Source organism: Carcharodon carcharias, chromosome 30 (assembly GCF_017639515.1).
Source record: "Carcharodon carcharias isolate sCarCar2 chromosome 30, sCarCar2.pri, whole genome shotgun sequence".
NCBI classification, from domain to species: Eukaryota; Metazoa; Chordata; class Chondrichthyes; order Lamniformes; family Lamnidae; genus Carcharodon; species Carcharodon carcharias.
Window position 1 is genome coordinate 12,918,234 of NC_054496.1, and position 23,981 is coordinate 12,942,214.

General features: G+C 48.7%; 1 protein-coding gene across 1 annotated transcript; it reads right to left on the bottom strand.

The window, feature by feature from the left end:
• Window positions 1-877: 877 nt before the first annotated feature.
• Window positions 878-23,122, bottom strand: best2 (bestrophin 2). Its single transcript, XM_041176929.1, has 10 exons — window positions 23,061-23,122; window positions 22,683-22,902; window positions 20,926-21,020; window positions 17,959-18,192; window positions 15,813-15,967; window positions 11,217-11,294; window positions 7,622-7,774; window positions 4,832-4,912; window positions 3,951-4,105; window positions 878-1,862 (listed from the first exon to the last, which is right to left on the bottom strand). Exons 2-10 carry the CDS (start codon window positions 22,832-22,834, stop codon window positions 878-880), a joined length of 2,088 nt encoding a protein of 695 aa, XP_041032863.1. The 5' UTR covers window positions 22,835-22,902; window positions 23,061-23,122.
• Between the last annotated feature and the right edge of the window lie 859 nt (window positions 23,123-23,981).

Sequence of the window (23,981 nt, forward strand, 5' to 3'; positions counted from 1 at the left end):
CAGAACATTCCAGAGTCCGTTTTTCCCCCCAAAACAAATGCAGCTCATCAACGAGCAAGACCCTTTCCAAAAAGTATGTAAATTGTCATTCTTTTGTGCAATTGTTGGTGTAATTAGCCTTCTCCAGTGAGTTCTAATGGCTCAGTTGGATTTTTCACGAATCCAACAGGACTTCCAACTCCGAGTTCAGTGACTTCAGCGTGGTCATTGAGAAAAATACACCTAGGGCACAGGTGTTTCAACAGGCTTCAGTCAACGAAGGAATGTCAATCAAAATCCAAGCTACAATCACCGCTTTTCGCTGTCTATTTCCTTCTTGGACATGTTCATCATTCGGGTGGGTCTTGGGTCCTTAAGTCGGTGTTAAATGCCTCAGCCTATCTGTGGGTCAGTGCGGCACCTTAATGCAGCTACGTAGACCGATATTGGAAGAGTGAAGCCGTCACACACACGCACAAGTGGGATTGGACACCGAGGAAACAGGTCAACAATAGTTGGCGGGTGTTCAGCACGGGCAAAGCAGACAGCGATACCCACCACCTCCCCTCCCCTCCGCTCGGGCCAACTGCGGAGAGGAAGCATCGGGCAGGTGGGAGCCGAATATTACAAATCTGCCTTTTCTTCCCAAGGGTGGAAATGGGTTTTTTCTAAAAGCCACGAGAATTTTTAACCTTTTAAAGTTTTACAGAGAGGGAGAAGAAAAATAAGGTGGACGAGGTAACCCGTTCTGCCCTTCTGAGTCCGTCCGGCGTGTGTGAGAGACCCTAAGGGGGTGAGTTTTGACTCTGCTCCTGCAGAAGGTGCTGATGTGGACCGCGGGGTTGCCGAGTCGGCTGTTTCTCCTCCTGTTTTGTATTTAATGGGGCGCGGGCGGGATTCAGTCCAAACCTTGCTCGCTCCTTTCTCCTTGGCAGCCGGGAGTGGGGGGGTTTGAATGGGGGGGCTCCCTGCCGTTGACACGCAGCGGCTCCGGGCTGTGCAAGGGGGAGCTCCCGTCCTCGGACCCCCCCGCCGATCCGCACAGGGGGCGCTTGGCGGCCGCCGCCGCCGCCGCCACCACCAGCTGGGCCGGGGCGAGGGGCAGCCGCAGAGGGTGGCCGTGCGCCCCTGGGCGAGGGCAGGTCTCCACGAAGCCGGCGTCCGCCGGGAGCCCGGGGTAGGGGTAGGAGGGGGTGGGGGTGGGGGGGAGGAGGAGGAGGAGGGGCGAGCCGGGGCGCCTGGCCGAGAAAGCGACCGGCGGGGTCGTCTCCCCCGCCGGGCGGCCGCGACCGGGGGGGGACTGGCCTCCGCAGCCGCGCTCTTGGTGACCGCCGACGTGCGGGTCGCACGGCAGTATCGGACGCGGAGCGCCCTCCCCGGCGGCGGGCGAGCTGGGCCCGTCCGCTTCCCAGGCGGCGGCGGCACTGCCGCCGGCCCGGCTGGGGGTGTCCGGCGGCCCGTCCCGGCCGAAAGCTTGGAGGGCCGGCGCGGACCCCGCCGACGGCGTCCCCGCCTTCTCCTCGCCGCCCAGGTTGAGGCCGCTCTCTCCGGCCTCGCTCCCCCTCCCGTCCGGCTGGGCGTCCTCCGAGAGGAAGTGGATCTTGGTCAGGGGCTTGTGGTCGGTGTAGGTGCCGCAGGAGCAGACGGTGGACTGGGTGTCCTGGCACAGGCAGCTGTACATGGAGGCGTCGGAGGACACGCTGTTCCTGCGCTTCAGCAGGTGGAAAGGTCGGGCGGTGCGGGCAATGTTGCTGCGGAAACTCGCTGGCGACGGGCCGGTGGGCAGGAGGCGGCTGAACAGCGGCACATGGTGCCGATTGCCCTGTTCCATGTTCTCCTCGATCTCTTCCATCGGCTGAAAGTGCATGTCGTCTTTCGAAATCCTAGCGTTTAAAAGAGAACCAAAATTGAGTGTCCAAGTGGGAAAAGCTCACTGCTCCTCCCCGTAACAATTCAGCACCAACCCTTTGCTACTGTTTTGTTTGCGCTTCAGTCCCACCCTCCTGATCTACGGACACCCGGTGCGGAGAAAGGGTGGGGGGGCGGTGCGGGAAGGAGGAGGACCTCCTGGTGAACCTGCTCCTGGGCCGGTCCGATTTGCCCATTAACAGGTCCAGGCAGCGGGCGATTGAGGGAGGTGGTCCGAACCGTCTGTCTGCCCCTCTTCCGTGGGCTACGTTCGCGGCCCGGTGTCCCTGGAGAGGGAGCACGCGGTGTCTGCCGGCACCGTCGAGGCCTTATATACCCGGTGGGCACCGCTGGGGTGCTTTATCGACCCCTTTAATCACATTTTGATTTGATGTTTGTAAGTTTCCATTAAACTTTGTCTTTGGTTTTTTTTAAGGCTGACCTAACTTAGGGGCTGTGTTTATTTTACTCTTGATTTTGCTGCTTTTGTTTATTTGGTTGTCCCAGAAAGAGTTTAACCACCCCCCTCCCCCACCCCCCCCCACCCCCCCCACCCCCACCGCCGGCCGAAGCATAGCGCCTCACCCTAGGCATATGTGGCAATGGATGGGTACAGAGCAAGATCCCACTAGCTGTTTTTGGTTGACGGGCAGAATGCTGGCTGCAGATACTCTAGTCTGAACAGACCAGTCCCCAACTAAGCAGGCCCTTGGTTTTGGCACTCGGTAGCACACTCAATTCGCACCAAATCATTTGAAAGGGAAATTCGAAGCAAGTCCCCTCATGGCTTGGAGCTTCACAGCTGACAGACGGCCAATGTTAAAACACCAGACACACCATGGTCTGCTTGAAGGGTTACCGTTTGTAGAGGTAACAAGGTGTTTTACCTTCAGGGAATTGAACCAAAAAGAGCAACAACTCACCATCTTTCTGCATATCCCAAACTGTATCCCCAAAAAACAGAGATTGCAAAGGGCAGTGTGATATTGCTCAGTAGATAACCCTCGCTTGACCAGCGCAGGTCCTTGTTAGTGACAGGGACTGTCACTGTGATCCAAAATGGCTTGCATTTATATAGCTCCTTTCACACCACTGGATTTCCCAAAGCATTTTACAGCCAATGAAGTACTTTCAAAGTGTAGGGTATCGCTGTCATGTAGCAGCCACTTTATGCACAGCAAGCTCCCACAAACAACAGTGTGACGATGGCCTGATAATCCATTGCTTTAGTGATGTTGATTGAGGGATCAAATATCAGCCAGGACACCTGGGATAACTCCCCTGCTCCTCTTCATAATAGCACCCTGGAACCTTTCACATCCACCAGAGAGGGCAGTTTAGCATCCCATCTGAAAGTTGGTATCTCTAACAGTGCAGCACTCCTTCAGTCGCGCACAGTAATGTCAGCCTAGATTTTGGTGCTCACGTCTCTGGAGTGGGACTTGAACCTGCAATCTTCTGACTCAGAGGCAAGGGTGCTATGAACTAAGATACAAACACACACACACACACACACACACAGACACGCATGATCAAGTCACTGAGGCCCATTTTCCACATTTCGCTCTCCCACGTTTTGCATTCCAATGTCAAGAAGCAGCATAGGCCAAATGCAAAGTCAAAGCTCCCCTTCATGTGACTTCTTTTTACCTCAGTCACCTTGAGGGCAGAAGATATAAGCTCACAGCCTCAGATATTAAAACTGGTGCTCATAAGGGGACAAGCCACAATGTGGACACATTTTAAAGACAGGTCAACTTCAGAAGATAAGAGAAGGACGTTGTTCAACACGAGAAAAGGCAACACAAATTGGATGCTGCATTTCCAACGCAACAGCAACTACACTTTATTGATGGTAAGCACTTTGGGATGCTCCGAGGTCATGAAAGGCGCTATTTAAATGGAAGCCTTGCATTATTATCCAGAAAGACTTATGCACTTTTATTTTTTTGCTTTCATCCACATTGAATGGCTCGATAAGCTTGAAAAATTAGCTTGGCCCTTCCTCCCCTGTACCAGCACCGTACCCAGTCATGCAATATCATCAAGTTGTAACAACTCACGTCATGTCGAATGTGGAGCCCTGGAAGGATGGTTTCTGCAGCACAAACACAGTGGCAGCAGTGTATGGGGGACGAGGGTTGGACTCATTCCAGTATCGATCCTTTTCCATGAGGGGCAAATCCTGATACATGTCATCGACCGCCATCATTGACACCTGAATGCAACAGTCACAACTACAGTCAATGCAACCCTGCAAAAAAGGGACAGCCAACTCAACAAGAGTAACTCAGTCGAGGAATGTTTAGGAGAGACTTTGGGGAGGGCGGGGATGGGGGGTGGAGAGAGGAGATACAGTCAAAAACGATCTTGCTTCCCCCGCCACCTCCCCCCCACCCCAGCCCTCTAGGTTTCTTGCCTCCTCTCCTGACTGTGTGAACTCATGCTGGTGTATGGCTCCATGGGTACCTGCAACTTTTCAGTATCTTACAAAGGCGGTCACTCATCATGTACAAGGTAAGACAGAATGTCAACAGGCTAGTTGACTGAGAGAATCGGAAGCAGAGCCTTATCCTGTTGTCCACATGCGCACACTTTCCATCTGGATGGCATCTGGGACTTGGAATCCTGTCTCTTCTTAAACTTTCCTGGCACAGGCACACAAAAGCAATTGTAACCTCCCCGTTCCATCTAAATCAGAGTTTAGCATAGATCGGGGGTCAACTTGGAAACTCTCAACAAATCTGTGTGGCTCGCTACCAGACTAGGCAGTGCATCCATCTACTGTTTATCTTCTTAAATAGGATCAAACGAACGGTAATAGAGCAAGTTGAGTGCTTGTGCTCTGGTGTCTTGTAGAGGCACTTTGGAAGTAAAGGCAGTTGAGGCACCATCAACACTGTCACTGTGCCGCTCCTGGTCCTTTGTGTGCAGCAGTCATTACCTGAAAGTTTCGATCGATCAAACGATTTGTTTCAAAATCATCATCATCTTCTCCAAAGGGGTTTATTAGTTGTTCTGCTACCTGTAATCAGACACAACAACTTCAGTCATACAATTGGTTCTTGGCCCACAGCTTCCAGCGTTCATTGAACCAAACCCAAGAAGTGAAATGAACGCCTTTGAACAGAGGAACCCAGATGAAGGAGCAAGATTCCTAAATGCCGAGGGATCAAAGTCAAAACAAGTGGAAGAGGGGGCCAGGTATGCCGTAGATTAATGATTAGCTGACACAGACTATAGCAGGGAAGAAAGTTAGCTGCCGAGATACAGGAAGTGTTCTACAACTCCTTAAGTCTCCCCATCAATAACAATAGCTGGAGATGGAGGTGCTTGTTCAGAGGAAGGGCTGCTGGAGGATCGTGGCCTTGCTGATGTTGGGTGAGAGACTCTTGTATGTGGAACTGAAGAGATTGGGGGTGATCTGAATGTCACTTGCATTGTGGGCCACAACAGCACAGCCGTAGGCATATTGTAAATCATGGATATGCTGGAGGGTCACCCCACTCTTGGCTCTCAGCCTGTTGAGGTTAAAAAGCTTCCCATTGAGTCAAAATTCAATCACGACCCCATGTGGGACCTGGGCACAGATGGGCTCTATGACCAGGCTGAGGTAGATTGTGAAGAGAGTTGGTGCAAATCACACATCAAGAAGAGGTTTAAGGGTAATCGGAAGGCCCTCATGGAAAAAGGGGGACAAATTGAGCTCGGTGGGATGAACTTGCCAAAAAAAGTATCACGTGGTGATGCCTCATCAACAAACCACAACACCATCAAAAACTGACCATGTAAACTCTGCTGCGGGGAGAGCTCTTGCTCCCTCAGGGCAACTCTTATCCTCTCTGCCCAAAGACCTGTAGCTCCAGGATTGGCCAGCTGAGTTACCTGAGGGCACATACATCATGAAGCCTGGCAGACGTCACCCTCGTTTCGAGGGACTGACAACCACGACGATAGCAGGAAAGATAGGCTTGAGTTCCATTGTTTTGAGAAGAATATTTTTGGATTAGGGAACAGTCTGAGAAGTAACAGGATGAAGAGGTAGGATAGCACATTGGCAGCTTAAGAGAGTTGAGGAAAGTTCAAAGGAACATTGGCTAGAGAGAGAGAAGAAAAGAATCCCTATAAAATAGCTTTTTTCTTGTACCCCATTCACAAACGTGCCTCCCCAAGTATCAAACATATATTAAACAAGATCTGAATCAAATTCATCACCAACCTAAGTGAATTAAAAGGTTGTACAGCACAAGTTAATTGTGAGCAGTAAAACAAATCACCTTTGTCCATTTTGGCATTTGCTGGACTAAGTGAGATTAAAAGTAAATATTACACAGTACCCATTAAGGACAATTATTTCAATGTCCTATTTTAGTGCTGCTGTGATCACCAAACCATAAGGACATAAAAAATAAGAGCAGGTAGACAATATGGCGCCTCGAGCCTGCTCCGCCATCGATCCCAGTATGATCATGGCTGACCTTCTGCCTCAACTCCACTCCCCATATCCCTTGATTCCCTGAGAAACCAAAAATCTGTCTACTCCAGCCTATAATGTACTCAGCAATGGATTATCCATAACAAACATCCTGGGGGGTTACCATTGATCAGAAACTGAACTGGCCTAGCCATATAAATACTGTGGCTACGAGAGCAGGTCAGAGGCTAGGAACCCTGCGGCATGTAACTCACCTCCTGACCCCCCCAAAGCCTGTCCACCATCTACAAGGCACAAGTCAGGAGTGTGATGGAATACTCCCCACTTGCCTGGATGAGTGCAGCTCCAACAACACCTAAGTTTGACATCAACCTGGACAAAGCAGCCCACTTGATTGGCGTCCCATGCAGCACCTCAACCATTCACTCCCTCCACCAGCGACACACAGTGGCAGCAGTGTGTACAATTTACAAGATTCACTGAACTAGCCTAGGCTCCTTCGACAGCACCATCCAAACTCGTGACCTCTACCATCTAGAAGGACAAGGGCAGCCAACGCATGGGAACACCAACACCTGTAAGTTCCTCCCCCAGCCACACATCATTCTGACTTGGAACTATATTACAGTTCTTTTACTGTCACTGGATCAAAATACTGGAACTCCCTCCCTAACAGCACTGTGAGTGAACTTACACTATGTGGACTGCAGCAGTTTAAGAAGGCAGCTCACCGCCACCTTCTCAAGGGTAATTAGGGATGGGCAACAAATGCTGGCCTAGCCAGTGATGCCCACATCTCATGAATGGATTCAACAAAAAGCCTTTAGGGTAGAAAATGCCAAAGATTGCCAACCCTCAGAGTTAAAACATTTCTCCTCATCTCAGTCCTGAGACTGTGCCCCCTTGTTCTATATTCCCCTGCCAGTTTCTCCTGTCAAGCCCTGTTAGGATCTTGTATGTTTCAATGAGATCACCTCTCATTCTTTTAAACTCCAGACTCCAGCCATAGCCAAATGGTTACCACTACATAAATGACCAGGATGCATAAAGAGTATAGTAACCAGACTTCAGAGCTGAATGGCATCTTAAGTACATCAATGTGATGCTTGAACTCACAGCTGCCTAACTCCAAGAACAGGACTTTATCAAGCAAGTAAACAATCTCCCAAGTGACAGTGGCAGTAAACCAGTGAGTGTACAAGAAGCTACAGGACCAAGAGGTTTGGAACAGTTGGACTCTTGTTAAATAAGGATGCACTCAAGCATAATTACAGTATGTTTTTACAGTGTTGACCTTACCTTCAGCCAGCCAGCGTAGAAGAAGAACTGCAGTAGGGTGAACACAGGGACATACAGGTCAATGTCATGCCCTGCGTAGCCTTGGGCAGGGTCAAGAAACTGTCGTCCAATCAGGCAGGTCATAAAGAAACTGTACACTGCAATGGTGACGACCTGCGGAGAGAGAAGTGGGGAGGGGGGGGTGAAACATATAATTAATACACCTTCTAAGGAAAGTCTCCCAGAGTTTTCAACATCATCTTGCTGCCCTTTAATTGCAGGCCATCTGAGGAGAAGGTGACCTGAGGCCAGATCACCATCGATGCTGCTCCAAAACTGATTTGGCTGAGGCATTATCCAGGGCATTTCTCTCTCCAGCTGAAGGTAAGACCACCTTTCCCTCCTTAAAGGGAAGCGCAAAGCCTGTGCTCAGTACCTCGTACCTGTACAAACAAGGACCTGGGAGGAAGTAGAATCAACATACATGCAAAACCCTATCCCACCATTCTTTTTTTTTTCCCCTGTCATGGATGTAGACATCACTGGCAAGACCAGCATTTGTCGCTCATCCCTAATTGCCCTTGAGCTGAATGGCTTGCCATTTCAGAGGGCAGATAACAGTCAACCATCATACAGAGGCCTGACTAGGTAGGGATGGCAGATTTCCTTCCCTTAGATGGGTTTTTACAACAATCGATGTTAGTTGTCATGGTCACCATTACTGAGAGCACCTCTTATTTTATATTCCAGGTTTATTTATGAATTTAAATTCCAGTCGCTGCCATGATGGGATTTGAACCCACGTCCCCCAGGGCATTAGCCTAGATAGTTGGATTATTAGCCAGTGACTATATTAACGCTCACAGAGAAATATACGAGTACAAGCCACAGTGTACTGTTGTCTCCTTTGCTCCTACAGATGTTGCCCCTTTGCAGTTCCACAAGGTACCAGTACCATATTGTTCCTCACTCCAATAGCTATTCTTTATTGCACAAACCTTGCTACCAAGTCTTGATGGACCAGTCAACCAGGGGAAAGCTGAGCCTTATTCCGCAGCACCTCCCCCCCCGCCGGACCCCAACAAACATGTAGTTCAAGTGGAGGACACTCGATAATGATCAGGAGCAGCAGCCCTAGCTATCTCAGCCCAAAGCTCTGCAATTCCCTCCCTAAACCTCTCTAAGACACTCCATAAAAGCTATGGGTGGGATTTTCCAGCCCCGCTGCTGGAATGCATCGTTGCAGACGGGATGGGAAAATTTGGAGAGCCGTTGGCTTTTAACAGCTCTCCAAATTTTCCTGTTCCCCCCCCCCCACCCCCACTCCCTCCCGCGACAATGCCCGCCTGGGACCAGGGACGGAGCCAGAAGATCCTGGCCTACACCCCTTTGACCAAGCTTTTGGTCATCTGTCCAAATACCTGTCACATGGCTTGGTGCCAGATTTTGTTTGTTCAGGCTCCTGTGGAGCACCCTTGGGATGTTTTGCTGCTTTAAGAGGAGATATATAAATGCAAGTTGTTGTTGTCGGCATTCTCCTACCTAACACACCTAGCAAAGTTAAGACACAATGCCCTCCTTCCTCATATCCCTCCCGGCCAAAATTCCCTTCATCCTCCCCTCTGCCCTTCCCCATCAACCTCAAACGAGGCAAGCCCAACTCAAGAGAACAGGCGTTGATTCTGGGATAATAAAAGGCAGATGCCGGAAATCCGAAATAAAAGCAGGAAACTCAGCAGACCTGGCAGCATCTAGTGGAGAGGGGGGGAAAACGGAGCGAATGATTTGAGTCCGGTGTGATTCTTCCTTGGAACCGATTCTGGGTTCTTGGATGATCTGAGCCGCAGGAGGAGCCCGAAGTTGGTTAGTTTTTTTAAAAAAAAACATACTGCGGCAGGATTGCCAGGGTAACATGCTGGGAGAGCGGGTCTGTGAGTCAGGGAACTGTGATGCGAGGGAGGTGGAGCCACACTGCTGGTGCAACAGTGGATGAGTTTTTCTGCGGTAAATTTAGTTCCCACACACGTAATTAGTAGTGCAAACTGGTTCCCAGAGGAAGCAGCCAGAATTGTACTGCTTACAATTATAAAATTTCCCCTATAATCAGGAGGGGAGACAGTTCCAGTCCATTCATAGGCTGGATTGAACCACCAAGGTTCAGAAGCGGGTTAGAAAGACTCATTGCAGTATTGGCGCCATGCATTTGGAAGGAAGGTACTGCCAGTTTGGAATACACCAGGGACGTGAGGAAAGGAACACTGAGATCCAGCTGTTGGAAGGTTTGAAGAGGCGGTTGTGTTTTTTTTTAAATGCTGATCGTGAATTAAAGAGAGAGAGAGAGAGAACGAACGAGAGAAAAAAGAGAAAGAGCCAGAGAGAAAAAAACCAAGAAAGGAAGCATGAGGGAAAAGCATAAACGCATCCCAGTGCCAGCCGTAATTCAATGGGTGGCACTCACGCCTCCCAGTCAAAAGGTTCTGGCTTCAAGCCCTGCTTCATATTTCGAGTGCAAAATTCAAGGCTGCAGTGGAGTACCGAGGGAGCGCTGCACTGTCAGAGGTGCCGCCTTTCAGATGACACTTTGAACTGAGGCCCCTCTATGCCTGCTTGGGTGAGTGTTAAAATAATCCCATGGCACTTCTTCGAAGAGTGGATGGGAGAGGATGGCATAAGACAAGATGAGCGTGACTGTCCGGTGACTGCAGATCTCCTGGTAGGGGTAGCTACAAGCAGCAACGTTCTGACAAAGAGCGGGGGACTTATCCCTGGTATCCTGACCAATATTTATCCCTCAGTTAACATCACAAAAGCAGGTTATCTGGTTATTATCACATTGCTGTTTCTGGGAGCTTGCTGTGTGCAAATTGGCTGCTGTGTTTCCTCCATTACAACAGTGACTGCGCTTCAAAAAGTACATCCTCAGCTGTAAAACACCTTGAGACATCCGGTAGTTGCAACAAGTGCTATGTAAACGAAAGTCTTTTTGATGAATGAATGAATGTTGCTCGCTCACCGTTAAAGAGAATTTTGGCCGGGAGGGATATGAGGAAGGAGGGCGTTGTGTTTTAACATTATTCACCAGTGGTTCTGACTTATGTTCAGACTGCAGGTGTGAGCGTCCCAGAAGAGATTTCTTTTACCATTTTTCCCCTCAAGCCCAACTCCTCACCAGGTATAATTCACAGTGGAGATGCCATGTTTGTGGATGACGGACGAGGACAGGTTTGGGTGCCAACCACCCAGCAATATCATACCCAAGTAGCTATTATTTGTGTGCGACCAGCAGGGGGAGCCTCCACACACTATTCACCCAAAGGGAGCATCGTACCCAAAGCTAAGCCCGTCCTGATCCTTCATCCGCACACAGCTGCATTTCCAATCTGAGCCACTAGATGGGGATCAGGACCCACGTCCCACTCACCAACCAGACACCAAGCCTCCTCTGCCACCCAGGCTAAGATTAACAAAGGCAGCGGAATTAAAGGCAGGAAAGTCCGCCACCCTCCTGGTTTAGGAGGATCTGCTACTTGCTGCCAAGCCACTCATGGTATTGGCGGAGGAAAAGCCCATCACCAAGTCTGCAACAGTCAAAGCGTTTAACACCATCGAAATTTACCTGTGTGTACACCAGTGGGATACTGATCCAGTCATAGTGAAAGAGAAGACTGCACTTGGCTCTGAAAGTATTCAGTTCCTGAATGAGGAAAAAAAAATAAACAGGGAACAAAAAAGTGCAACATTAAAAGAGACCGCAATAACATTTCTCTGAGCAGAATAAGTGCGTAACACAGGAAAAGGACGACGAGTGAAGCACAGATATATATGGGAGAAGTAAATACACCACCAGTGAAGGCAACAGTGTGTCGTTAAGATCACATCAGCAATATTTTTTATATATTAAAAGCCGTTTGGCGTCATTATTATGATGTTTCACATCAATCTTCGGTTACCCGTGGACCTCCCGTGGCATTGCTCGTGGGCAGCCTGGAGTGCAGTGAACGCTCAGCTCCAGTTAATCTGGCCTGACGCTCGTCACAACAAAGCCCCCTGGGGTATAAATCCAGCGGAGCCCGCTTGGCATTCAACAACAACAACAATTTGCATTTATATAGCGCCTTCAACCATAGTGGACACTTCAAGTGTTTCGCAAAAGGACCCACCAGACGGAAGATCTGACATTCAGCCGCAGATTGGCGAGAATGATGGGGCAATTAGGGATGGACAACAAACGATGGCCTTGCCAGTGATGCCACATCCCATGAAGGAATAAAGTTACGAACCCCTCACCCAAGGGGGCTTAGGAAATTCCTATCCACTCTATCCAGAACCCTGATAATTATATACACCTCCATCAGGACTCCCCTCAGCCTCCTCTGTTCCAAAAAAAAACCCCCCCAAGCTTGTCCAATCTTTCCTCAGAACTCAAATTCTGCAGTCTAGGCAACGTCCTTATATAAATCTCCCTGTACCATCTCTAGTGCAGGCACATCTTTCCAGTTTTGTAGTGACAAGGACTGTACGCAGTTTTCCAGCTGTAGCCTAACTAGTGTTTTGTACAGTTTCAGCATCACCTCCCTGCTCTCATAGTCAATGCCTCGTATCTTCCCACATGCCTTCTTGACTGCCTTATCCATCTTCAGGGATCTGTGGATATGAACTTCAAGGTGCCTCTGTTCCTCCACACTTCTCAGAATCCTACCATCTGTTGTGTATTCCTTTGCCTTGTTAGCGTTCCCCAAATGCATTACCTCACACTTCGAAAACCCTCCATGATCTCGACACTTTTTATAGAAAATAGAAGATTCACTTTGCAGGAAATAATTGCTACTTTTGTAATGTTACCACACTGTTGGTTCAGTGAAACTCTCCAATTAGAGAGACACAAACACAATTTCTCCCTCCCTCTCCAACCACTATTTTGCCTCCTCCTCTCGAGCGGCTGGTACTCAACGCCTGCTGCCCTCAGCACCTTCCACACGGGGCCGTTCTCTTATTTGACCAGAGGGACGCCATACCCAGTTCAGTCGCATCTCCATATCTCGCCCCCTGCCCACTCACACCCCCACCACCTTCTTCCATTAGGTGGGACTTCCAGTATCATAGAATGGTTCCAGTATCACAGAAGGTCACTTGGCCCATTAGGTCTATGCCAGCTCTCTGCAAGACTGATTTAGTTAATCCACCATAGTCTTGCACATTTAAAGTCAGGGTCACTGGGTATCCACCAGGAGCTGGAACATGGACTGAACTTTCTTTCCATTGAGTCTCACTGTAGTGCTCCAGTGCCACTGACTTAGCACAGAATATAAATTCAGCCCAGTCTCTCTTGCTAAGTTACCCAATGTTTTAACTGCTATGCTCCAGAAAGCCAGGTGGTCATGGATACAACTGGAGCCAATCTTTACGCCCCGCGGTACCCACTGGCCGCGGAAGACCTCATGCGTACCGGTGGACACTGGGTGCTCATTTTCCAGGGACAACCAGTTGCAAACGTAGCCAGGGAAGAGGGCCGGGCAGTCAGGTGTATATTCCTATATACTCTTCTGGGTACCAAATGAAGAAAATTAACTGACTAATTAAAGAACCACCCATTAAAAGGGCACTGTTAAAAACAAGACTTCAATGGAAACTCAGTGAATTAAACTGAAATGTCATTGTGGGTGACGATGATGGGCTGCAGCTCCTGTGGCGCCCACTGGCCGGGGAAGGCCCCAAGCTCACCCACTGGTGGACACTTTGTGCTCACTCCCCAGGGACACCCGGAACGTAGCCGCGGAAGAGGGGCAGGCAGCTGGGCTGGACGATCCCCTCAATTGCCCGCCGTCTGGACCTGTTAATGGCCACTTTGGCCAGGCCCAGGAGGAGGTCCTCCACCTTGCCCACTGGCACCCCTGCCATCACCTTCCACACCGGGTGGCCAGAGATCAGGAGCGAGACCGGGGTTTGCTGCCCCACCACCAGGGAACCCCATCAGCAGGGAACCCCGCCGATAGCGGTTGCCCCGCAGGCGCTGGATTGGCTGGAGGTCGAGCTTTCGCCACTCACCCGGGAGGAAGTCCTGCTTCAGAGAGCCCCTGGCCAATCTGATTGGCCGGCAGCTCTGTAGCCCCAGCAGCAGCTGGCCAATCTGATTGGCCGGCAGCTCTGTAGCCCCAGCAGCAGCTGGCCAATCTGATTGGCCGGCAGCTCTGTAGCCCCAGCAGCAGATGGCCAATCTGATTGGCCGGCAGCTCTGTAGCCCCAGCAGCAGCTGGCCAATCTGATTGGCCGGCAGCTCTGTAGCCCCAGCAGCAGATGGCCAATCTGATTGGCCGGCAGCTCTGTAGCCCCAGCAGCAGATGGCCAATCTGATTGGCCGGCAGCTCTGTAGCCCCAGCAGCAGATGGCCAATCTGATTGGCCGGCAGCTCTGTAGCCCCAGCAGCAGATGGCCAATCTGATTGGCCGGCAGCTCTGTAGCCCCAGCAGCAGCTGGCCAATCTGATTGGCCGGCAGCTCTGTAGCCCCAGCAGCAGCTGGGCAATCTGATTGGCCGGCAGCTCTGTAGCCCCAGCAGCAGTTGGCCAATCTGATTGGCCCCAGCAGCAGCCATGGCCAGGCCTGAGGCTACGAACAGGTCCCCAGATGCAAATTCTCAAGAGTCCAGGACCAGGTAAGTGCGGGTGGTCTCGCGGCCGGGGAGGGGAGCTGAGGTCTGGGGAGGTGGGAGGGAGGGGTGAGGTCTTGATGGAGAGGTGGGGAAACGGGGTTGGGGGAGGAGTGGGGCACCTGTGGGGATGGGGGGCAGCCCCTATTGGGGGGTGGGGGTTGGGGTCAGGCACCTGATGTTGAGAGGAGACCATTGAGGAAGACCCACCCTTCCCATTCCTGACAGAGGCCCGATCAGGGCAACCTTCCCAGTTACCCCCTTCCCCTGAACTCCTCCCGCTAGCCTTAGAATTGAGGCTGGGTGAGAAACGGCCCCTAAGTGGCCATTAATTGCCCACTTGAGGGTCTCCATCTGGGCAAGGGAAGGCAAGATTGTCTAGGCCTCATACGCAACCCCCCCCCCCACCCCACTGAATTGCGGACATGCTAGAGCAGGCAGGAGAGTGGTGGGAAGGGCATCCGGGGACCTTTACAGGCACCCCCACCACCTGCAAACTGAATGGCAAAACGGGGGGGTGAAATCCTGCCCAAGAGATCATTCAAGATACATGACGTATACATGATGCACCCGGGAACAGTAAACTTTTTACCATTCCTCCTTATAATGCGGACTCACTGTCATTTGTAACCTCAACCAGTCAAAAGGGTAACGTAGAGGTTAAAGATATCGGGCAAGTGACCAAATGGACCTGGATGTCCCTGTCCACGAGTCACTGAAAGTTAACATGCAGGTGCAACAAGCAGTCAGGATGGCAAATGGTATCGCAAGAGGAGTAAAGATGTCTTGCTGCACTTGTATGGGGCCTTGGTAAGACTGCAGCTGGAGCAGTGTGTAGAGTTTTAATCCCCTTATCTAAGGAAGGATATACTTGCCATAGAGGGAGCGCAGCGGTGGTTCACCAGGCTGATTTTTGGGATGGCAGGATTGTCCTCCAAGAAGAGCTTGAGGAGACTGGGCCTGTATTCTCTAGAGTTTAGAAGAATGAGAGGTGATCTCATTGAGACATAGGAAGTTCTTACAGGGCTCAACAGGGCAGGTGCAGGTAGGATGTTTCCCCTGACTTGGGGGTGGGGTGTGGGATCGAGGGGTTGGGTTATACTAGAACCAGGGGACACAATCTCAGAATAAGGGACAGGCCATTTAGGACTGAGATGAGGAGGAATGTCTTCACTCAGAGTGTGGTAAATCTTTGGAATTCTCTACCCCAGAGGGCTGTGGAGGCTCAGTCATTGAGTATGTTCAAGACAGATATCAATAGATTTCTAGATAGTAAACCCATCAGGGGATATGGGGAGACTGTAGGGAAACAGCACGTAGGTAGCAGATCAGCCATGATCTAATTGAACGCGGAGAAGGCTCGAAGGGCTGAATGGTCTATTCCCCTTTTTATTTCCTGCGTTCCTAAGCCTACATGGATAGAATGATACAGCAGAGAAGGAGACCATTCGGCCCATCTCTGCTGACCAAGCTAGATGCCAAAAGAGGGGAACAGAAGATGGGAACAAACAAGACAGCCCTCACCCCCACCTCGGTCGAGAATCAGCAACGTTCAAAAGACCAATACCTCCATTAACAGCTTGAGTGCATTGTCATCCCTTATTCGTCCTTCTTTCCGACCATTTGCAGCCAGGTTTGTGAACCATACACATGGAATCCAGTACTTATTATAGGGAGAGTGAAGACTTTCATATTTCTTTCGTTCATCTCTGGTCATAAACCCTGCAATGGAAACAGGTGGTTCCTTTACATCTAACAATTCAAGTGCCATTAGCTCGAATACTTTGGGCATCCCCCTGCCATTATTATTAGCCTTTTTCCAAGGCCTCATCTGTCAGTTTTGAATGGACATTGAAACACCTCAAGGTGCAACTTGATAGTGAGCAATGAATTCTGCCCTTCTGACAACAACAACCTATACCTGTATAGTGCCTCGAATGTAATTAAAATGTCCCAAGGTGCTCCACAGGAGCAAACTTTGACACCGAGCCTTATAAGGAGATATTATAGGACAGGTGGCCAAAATCTTGGTCAAAGTGGTAGGCTTTAAAGAGTGTCTTAAAGAAGAAGAGAGAGGTGGAAAGGAGGAAAGGTTATAGGGAGGGGATTCCAGAACTCAGGGCCTAGACAACTGAAGGCACAACCACCAAAAATGGAGCGATTAAAATCGGGGATGCACAAGAGGCCAGAATTAAAGGAGTGCAGAGATCCTGGAGGGTTGGTGGAGATGACAGAGATGGGGAGGGGCGAGGCCAGGGAGGGATTTGAAAACAAGGATGAGAATTTTAAAATTTAAGACACTGCTTGACTGGGAGCTAATGTGGGCCAGCGAGCACAGGGGTGACAGGGGGATGGGACTTGGTGCGTGTAAAGACAAGGGCAGCAGAGTTTTAGATGACTTCAAGTCTACGGAGAGTAGAATGTGGGAGAGCAGCCAGATGTGCATGGGAATGGTCGAATATAGAGGTAACAGAGGCATTAATAACCACGCAACACTACTAAACAGTTTAACTGGTTGCATACATGTTTGCATGCAAGACGGCTACCATGTTTACCTCAATAAGAAGGCAGCTGCCAACCATCTTCTTTTGGAGTATATGTCAATATTTGTTGCCCTTTTTCCTCATGAGACCGGTACAGAAGGACAATTTTTGGGGCATTGGATGAAATTGGATTCTGCAGGCATTGTGCCTGCCTGATGTTTCAATACTAAATTGAAGAAAGGGGGCTTTAGGAACAACCAGCTGGCAGCCAAGCAAGTACAGTGCCACGTCTCAAAGTGATTTGTGCCAAGTGAAGTGCTTTGCAATGGAGAGCCCAAGGCGATATATAAATGCAGTCACTTTCTTAGTCTAGAATGGTCCCTTCCTGATAGGGCAAGACTGCAGAGGTAAGTCATTACTTTAACCTTGCTGTGATTTTCAATTGAAGCATGTTACTGGAGAGCAAAACAATTTTGTGCTTCTGATGTTCCCTGGATCTGGTACAAATCATCAAGCCGCAGGGTAGATAAAGAGACTGTCTGCTTTTGAATTGATATGGGAGAGTGGTGAGCATGAGGATAGGCATGTCACATAACCACTAGCAGAGTGACCGGTAATTTGGCAATAACCTTGAACCTTATCTGGAAGACTATATATCCATAGGTACACCCATATCCAAGATACTTTCTCAGATATTCAGATTATTCAGACAGCAGCCACCCTTCACACTACTTTCATTGGCTCATATTTTTCCAAGTTAGTCCTGATGATAGATTCCAATAACTTAAGAACTGGTACAGCATAGAAGGAGGACATTCGGCCCATTGTATCCGTGACGGCTCTTTGAAAGAACTAGCCAATTAGTCCACCTCCCCTGCTCTTCCTCCATGACCTTGTAAATGCTTCCCCTTCAAATATTTATCCAATTCCCTTTTGCAAGTTACTATTGAATCTGCTTGCACCACCCATTCAGGCAGCACATTCCAGATCACAACAACCCTGCATAAGATTTTATCTTTTCTTCAGGCCACCTCTGGTTCATTTACCAATTACCTTCAAACTGACAAGTCTATAGTTAGCAGATTTCTCTCTCTCTCTCTCTCTCTCTCTGTGTCCCTCTCACCCTCTCTCTCCATCCCTTCCTTCTTAAATAATGAGAGTGACGTTTGCACCTTGCTAGTCCAACCCCGAATTCCAGAGAGCTTTGAGATGCTCCAATAATTGTCTCACCTGCCTCCACCACATGATCCATTGTTGGGAAACGTTTGATGACCGCTGTACTGACCGAGCGGAGGATAAGGAGGGCGGAGAGGCTGGCGTATCTCATCATCGTGCGCCGAAGCATGCGCCCCCGTTCATCTGTACCGTGAACGTTGCCAGAGATGACACACATGAGCCGGTCAGGGAGTGGGATGCTCGTGTATTGGCTCCACCAACGGTTCACGACGAGGGTGACATAAAACCCTGAGAACAGGAAAGCGGACGGGGAAAGTTATGAAACAATACGGCTCAAGCGACGAGAAATAACTGGGTCGTGGTTTGGGACAAAGCACACAACTGCTCTTTCAAAGAGCCAACGATGGCACAATGGGCCGAATGGCCTCCTTCTCTACTGCAGCTTTCTATGATTCTAACTTGCGGCAATGGGTAGGAACCAATTACAAAGCCAGACTTAATAAGATTGGAAGGACACTTACACATCAATGTGTTGATGAATTATTGCTCCCAAAAGCCCAGCAATTGCCATTGAATTCAGGACATGAGAGACTCAGGTGAGACCTCATCCAAGTGTAGAAATTCACAAGATCTTCATTCTTTCATGGAATGTCACTAAGGGCGTGTGTGTGTTTCACTTGGGTGCCAGCATTTGTCACCCAACCCTAATTGCCTTTGAACTGATTGGCTTGCTAGGCCATTTCAGAGGACAGTTAGGAGTCACCCACCATTACTGTGGGTCTGGAGTCACATGTAGGCCAGACCAGGTAAGGATGGCAGATTTCCTTCCCTAAAGGGCATTAGTGAACCAGATGGGTTGTTTCTTTTACAGCAATGAATGATAGTCGTGGTCACATCACTGACCAGCTTTCATTTCCAGATTTATTAACTGAACTTAAATTCCACCAGCTGCCTTGGTGGGATTTGAACCCATGTCCCCAGAGCATTAGCCTGGGGCCTCTGGATTACTAGTCCTGTGACATTGCCACCAACTCCCTGTCTGGGATAGTGGATTGCGCCATAGCGACTTACCCCAAACATCAAGGACTGGATAATCCTGCGGCCTGGTCTATTGGTGCCTTGGGTTCAAATGCAGCTCAGGCTGACAGAAATCAAAAGATTTTCTCTCTCCCATCAGCTGTCAAGAGTCTAAGTAATGTGATCTGGACAGTATTTTTAGTGGAAGAAAAATTTGCATTTATATAGTGGCTTAAAATTACTTTAAAGTACAGCACTTGTTATATAGGCTAAAACAACAGCCATCCTGTGCACCAGGCCCCACAAACAGTAATGAGATGGATGATCTGTTCTACCTCCTTTTGTTGATTTTTTTAAAAAATTTCATTCATGGGATGTGGGGCATCACTGGCTAGGCCAGCATTTATTGCGCTTGCTCAGAGGGGCAGTTAAGAATCAACCATATTGCTGTGGGTCTGGAGTCACATGTAGGCAAGACCAGGTAAGGATAGTAGATTTTCTTCCCTCACAGATATTAGTGAACCTGTTGTTTTTTTTTTTAAAACCCACAACAGTTTCATGGTCATCATTATTTTTATTGAATTCAAATTCCACCATCTACCATAGTGGGATTCAAACCCAGGCCCTCAGAGAATTAGCCTGGGTCTCTGGTCCAGTGATAATACCACCACACCATCATCTCCACTATCAGTGCTGCTTGAAGGGGCCAGGACATCCCGGAAACAATTCAGCAGTCTTGGACCACAGGAGGGTTTTTGCAGCAAAATAATACCTCAATGGTCTAGCAGTGGGCAACTCCAAATTGAAGTGTGGGGGTTGGAAACGGAAGGGGAAAGGAAAGAGAGAGGGGTATTAACTCTGCATCTGACCCACCGCGCATGCCGAGCAATGCTCGGCAAAGATGCCAGCTCTCAGAAAGTAGATGGTGTCCTTTGTCCTTAATTCCATCACACATTTAATCTTGTGTGACTGTAGCAAGAGATAGTGGTAATGGAGTCAGAGTTGCTTTAGACCAAAGACACCTCCCATCGCTGCCACCATGTTGTAGTGAGCTGGTCTTTTGTACAAAGCAATAGTTGACAACAACTCATTGCAACTCCATTGATCACAGGGGAGTCAATTCCCCTCTCTAGCAGGGGGTGAAGACATCGTGCCCAATGTGGCCACTGCAGCCAATGGCAAAGCTGGAGAATTCAAAAGGTCTTAGGGAGGATAGTGAGTACTGCCACTATAGTTAGCATGGTTATAACTCACCACATTGCTGTCACACCTTCCCATGTAGCAAAACTGAAAATAGCTGCTGTGGAACTAAGTCAATGTTTATTTGTTCATGGGATGTGGGCATCACTTGCTAGGCTAACATTTATTGCCTTTGTTTGGAGGACATTTAAGACTCAATCACATTGCTGTGGGTCTGGAGTCATGTGTAGGCCACACCAGGTTTCCTTCCCTAAAGGACATTAGTGAACCAGATGGGTTTTTATGACCATCAGCAATGCTTTCCTGGTTGTTGTCAGACTTTTAATTTAGATTTTCATTGATTCAAATTCCACCATCTACTGTGGTGGGATTTGAACTCAGGTCCCCAAAATACTAGTCTAGTACCAATACTACTATGCCACCGCCTCCCCCTGAGCATTAAGTTGATGTTGCCTAGTGTATTGGATTTACAAAGAGTAGGGTGGAAGGTCACAGAGGCTAGCTCACAATAAAGCCCCCAATGGTGTGACTCTGGTCTCAGCCAGACAAAAGGAAAGGGCGTGGGGAAAGGTGGAAATTGGAAACAAACCTCTACGCAGTGGAAGCAAAAAAAAAAGCCATCTCCAATCGACTTGCTTCCCCATTACAGGGCACCAAGGCTAGAGGATTTAGACCAAGTGGTGAAATAAGAGAATCTTGTGCATCCAAGAATCTTAGGAAAAGGGGTTGGAGGCAGGAGGAGGGGGTGGGGGGGTGGAAATAAAGCAAACAGAAATACAAGGATTAAAAATCACGTTAACCTACCAAGCACAAAAGCCATGGGGATCAGGTTAGCATAGTGGTTGCAATACAGGGCCAGTTTCTCAAAGTATCTCTTCTGCTCTTCCATGAGCACAAACCTTTTACAGAAATGAAAATCAAAAAAAAAAGCAAAGTCTTTAAATCAAACGAACTATTTGCAAACCGTTTTAGATCGTAAGACAAAAGACCATGAGACATAGGAGCGGAAATTAGGCCATTCTGCCCATCGAGTCTGCTCCGCCATTCAATCATGGCTGATAAGTTTCTCAACCCCATCCTCCCGCCTTCTCCCCATAACCTTTGATCCCCTTACCAATCAAGAACCTATCTATTTCTCCATAACCAGCCTTCAAACATAAACATTTATAGGAGGAGGCCATTCAGCCCATCATTGCTGGAGCCATCCAAAATTAATCCCATTGCCCTGCGCACTCTTTCTATTGCTCTGCACCTTCCTCTGCTTCAAATGTTTATCCACTTGTACTTTAAAAGATGCAAGCAGCTTTGCCTCAACTATTCCCCTCAGGAAATCATTCCATGCTCCAATGACACTCTGTGTAGAAGTTTCTCTTAAACTTGTTCTATTCCGGAAAGCCAGTTGGTGAAGGATGATACTGGAGCCAATCTTTACTCAGTCTTACATTTATTTACAGAGTGAAACATTACAAGCATGAACCTCCTAACTCAACCACACCGCAGTTCCAGTAAGTGTCTCTTCATATCTACTCAAGTGAAACCCCATTTAATGCCCTCCACTTTTATGTAATTAAACACAATTGATGTACAATTAACAATCTCACTCTGAGAATTTTAGCCCTAGTAATGTCTCTACATCCAAAGCCAGAGCCTCTAAGACTGATTTCCACCCAGTTAGTCACTGGGGAAAAGGCAGAAGCTCACCACCACCTTCTCCAGGGCAATTGGGAGTGGGCAATAAATGCTGGCCTAGCCAGTGATGCCCACATCCTGTGAAAGAATAAATAAAAAAGCACCCAAACCGTGTTTTATTTTTGGGGACAGTTGGGCACAATTCGGAGAGAAGGGGCATTTTTGAGAGCTCACCGGCCAGGAATCTCACCAGCCTGCCATGACTTGGTATCTAGACTGGCAGTGCCCAGACACAGAACCAACCCTACGGAATACAAGTGAATGCTCTCCTTAATCTACCAGCTTCACAAGCCAGGAGCACCAACAGTTAAGTGCTCAGAGCACTAGCTAAACCTCCAGACCCAGTTGAATCAAACTGGCCTCAGGAGAGGGAGAGGAAAAGCAATTGAAGCATCTCAAAGCATGCCCCCCCCCCCCCGCCCCATCTCTTTCTCTCCTCCTCTAGGTGGAAGACTATATCGTTTCTGACAGGCTGCTGTGCAATAAATGCCAACAGTCCCCCCCCTCGCTCACCCACAGGTCCACATACTCCAACTACCCCTGATATTGTGCACTGATGGTCATTCTTCAAGGTAGTGAGCATCAACTAACTATTTGAACATGAGCAGGGATCACGACCAACCAAGCTCAAACCTTTGACCTTCACACTTCAAGCATCACTAGATAGCTTCAGAGTGTCAGGAATTTGTCTCTGGGTTTTCCCTCCCTGAGCACTGGGTCTTCAGGTAAATTTTAGGGGGGGGATCACTCAACCCACCTGAGGCCAAGGTCCAAACTTGACACTGAGGACCATCAAGAGTACAAAATCATGATGGGGTAACTGTAAGCACTATTAAGCACATGGCTGGTTCATGCAACTCACATCTACTGACCTGTAAGCAACACTGAGGACTGCGTACATGAAGGAGAAGACGAGGAATTCCTTGTAGAGGAGCTTGTAGATGCTCCCTTTCCATAGAACCAGCAGTTTGGAAAAACTGCAAAAGCGGACATTAGCGACTCTGGCTGTATAGGTGATAGTCATCCCTTGAGTTAGCAGTGGCCCAGTTTAATGCGAGAGAGAGAGAGAGAGAGATAGATCGAGAAAGGATTCTGTAGAAGATGGAGGAAAGAGAAGTTCAGACACCCAGAAATTCAATTCTACAGGACTGAAAAATAAACACAAGCGCTGGCTTTCTGTGCCAAGAACATTGGTGATCACACTCAGCAACAGAGAACACAAAGCACACGAGAAAGGACTAAGAGCCTACCAAATGTAGAGGTCAATTGTGCCAATGCTTGGAGATATTTGGCTGGGGTAACTAGAATCTGTGGCTTGACAGCTGCAGGTTTCTGCACTTCAGTAAGTCAGGAGATCCAAATGGGATTCAAACTTGCGGCATCCACTTGGGGAGCTTTAGACCGACTTGAGAAACCTGGGAAAGAAAAGAGTTCCATTTTTCAAAGTAACGACAACCAATCAATACTTCTTCCTTCATGCTCCCTGCCCACCCCATACCACCAATGTTCTTCCTTCCTCTAGAAGGTATTGAGATTTGGTTTGGAGCACAGACAGCCATCCAGTATCTCAATGGTGTAGCTACCCTTCTTAAGCAAGAAAGGAGAGCTTTGGTTGGGTCTTTGATGATAAAAAGCTACAGATTTTGGTAGAAAGAATGAGGAGAAGCAATACAAAATAAAGGATACAATTCTAAAGTGGGTGCAGGAGCAGAAGAACCTGGAAGTATACATGCACCAATCAATAAATGTGGCAGGACGGGTTAAGAGCATGGTTAATAAAGCATATGGGTCCCTGGACTTTATCAATAGAGGCATATATTACAAAAGCAAGAAAGTTATGATAAACCTTTATAAAACACTGGTTCAACCTCGATTGGAGCTTTGTGTCCAGCTCTGGGCACGACCCTTCAGGAAGGATGTGAAGGCATTAGAATGCAGAAAAGATTTACGAGAATGATTCCAGGGATGAGGAAGTTCAGTTATATGGATAGATTGGAGAAGTTGGGGTTGGTCTCCTTGGACAAGAGAAGATTAAGAGATGATTTGATAGAGGTGTTCAAAATCATGAGGGATTGAGGCAGAGTAGATAGGGAGACACTGTTCTGGTTGGCAGAAGCAGCAAAAACCAGAAGACACTGATTTGAGGTGATTGGCAAAAGAAGCAACAGTGA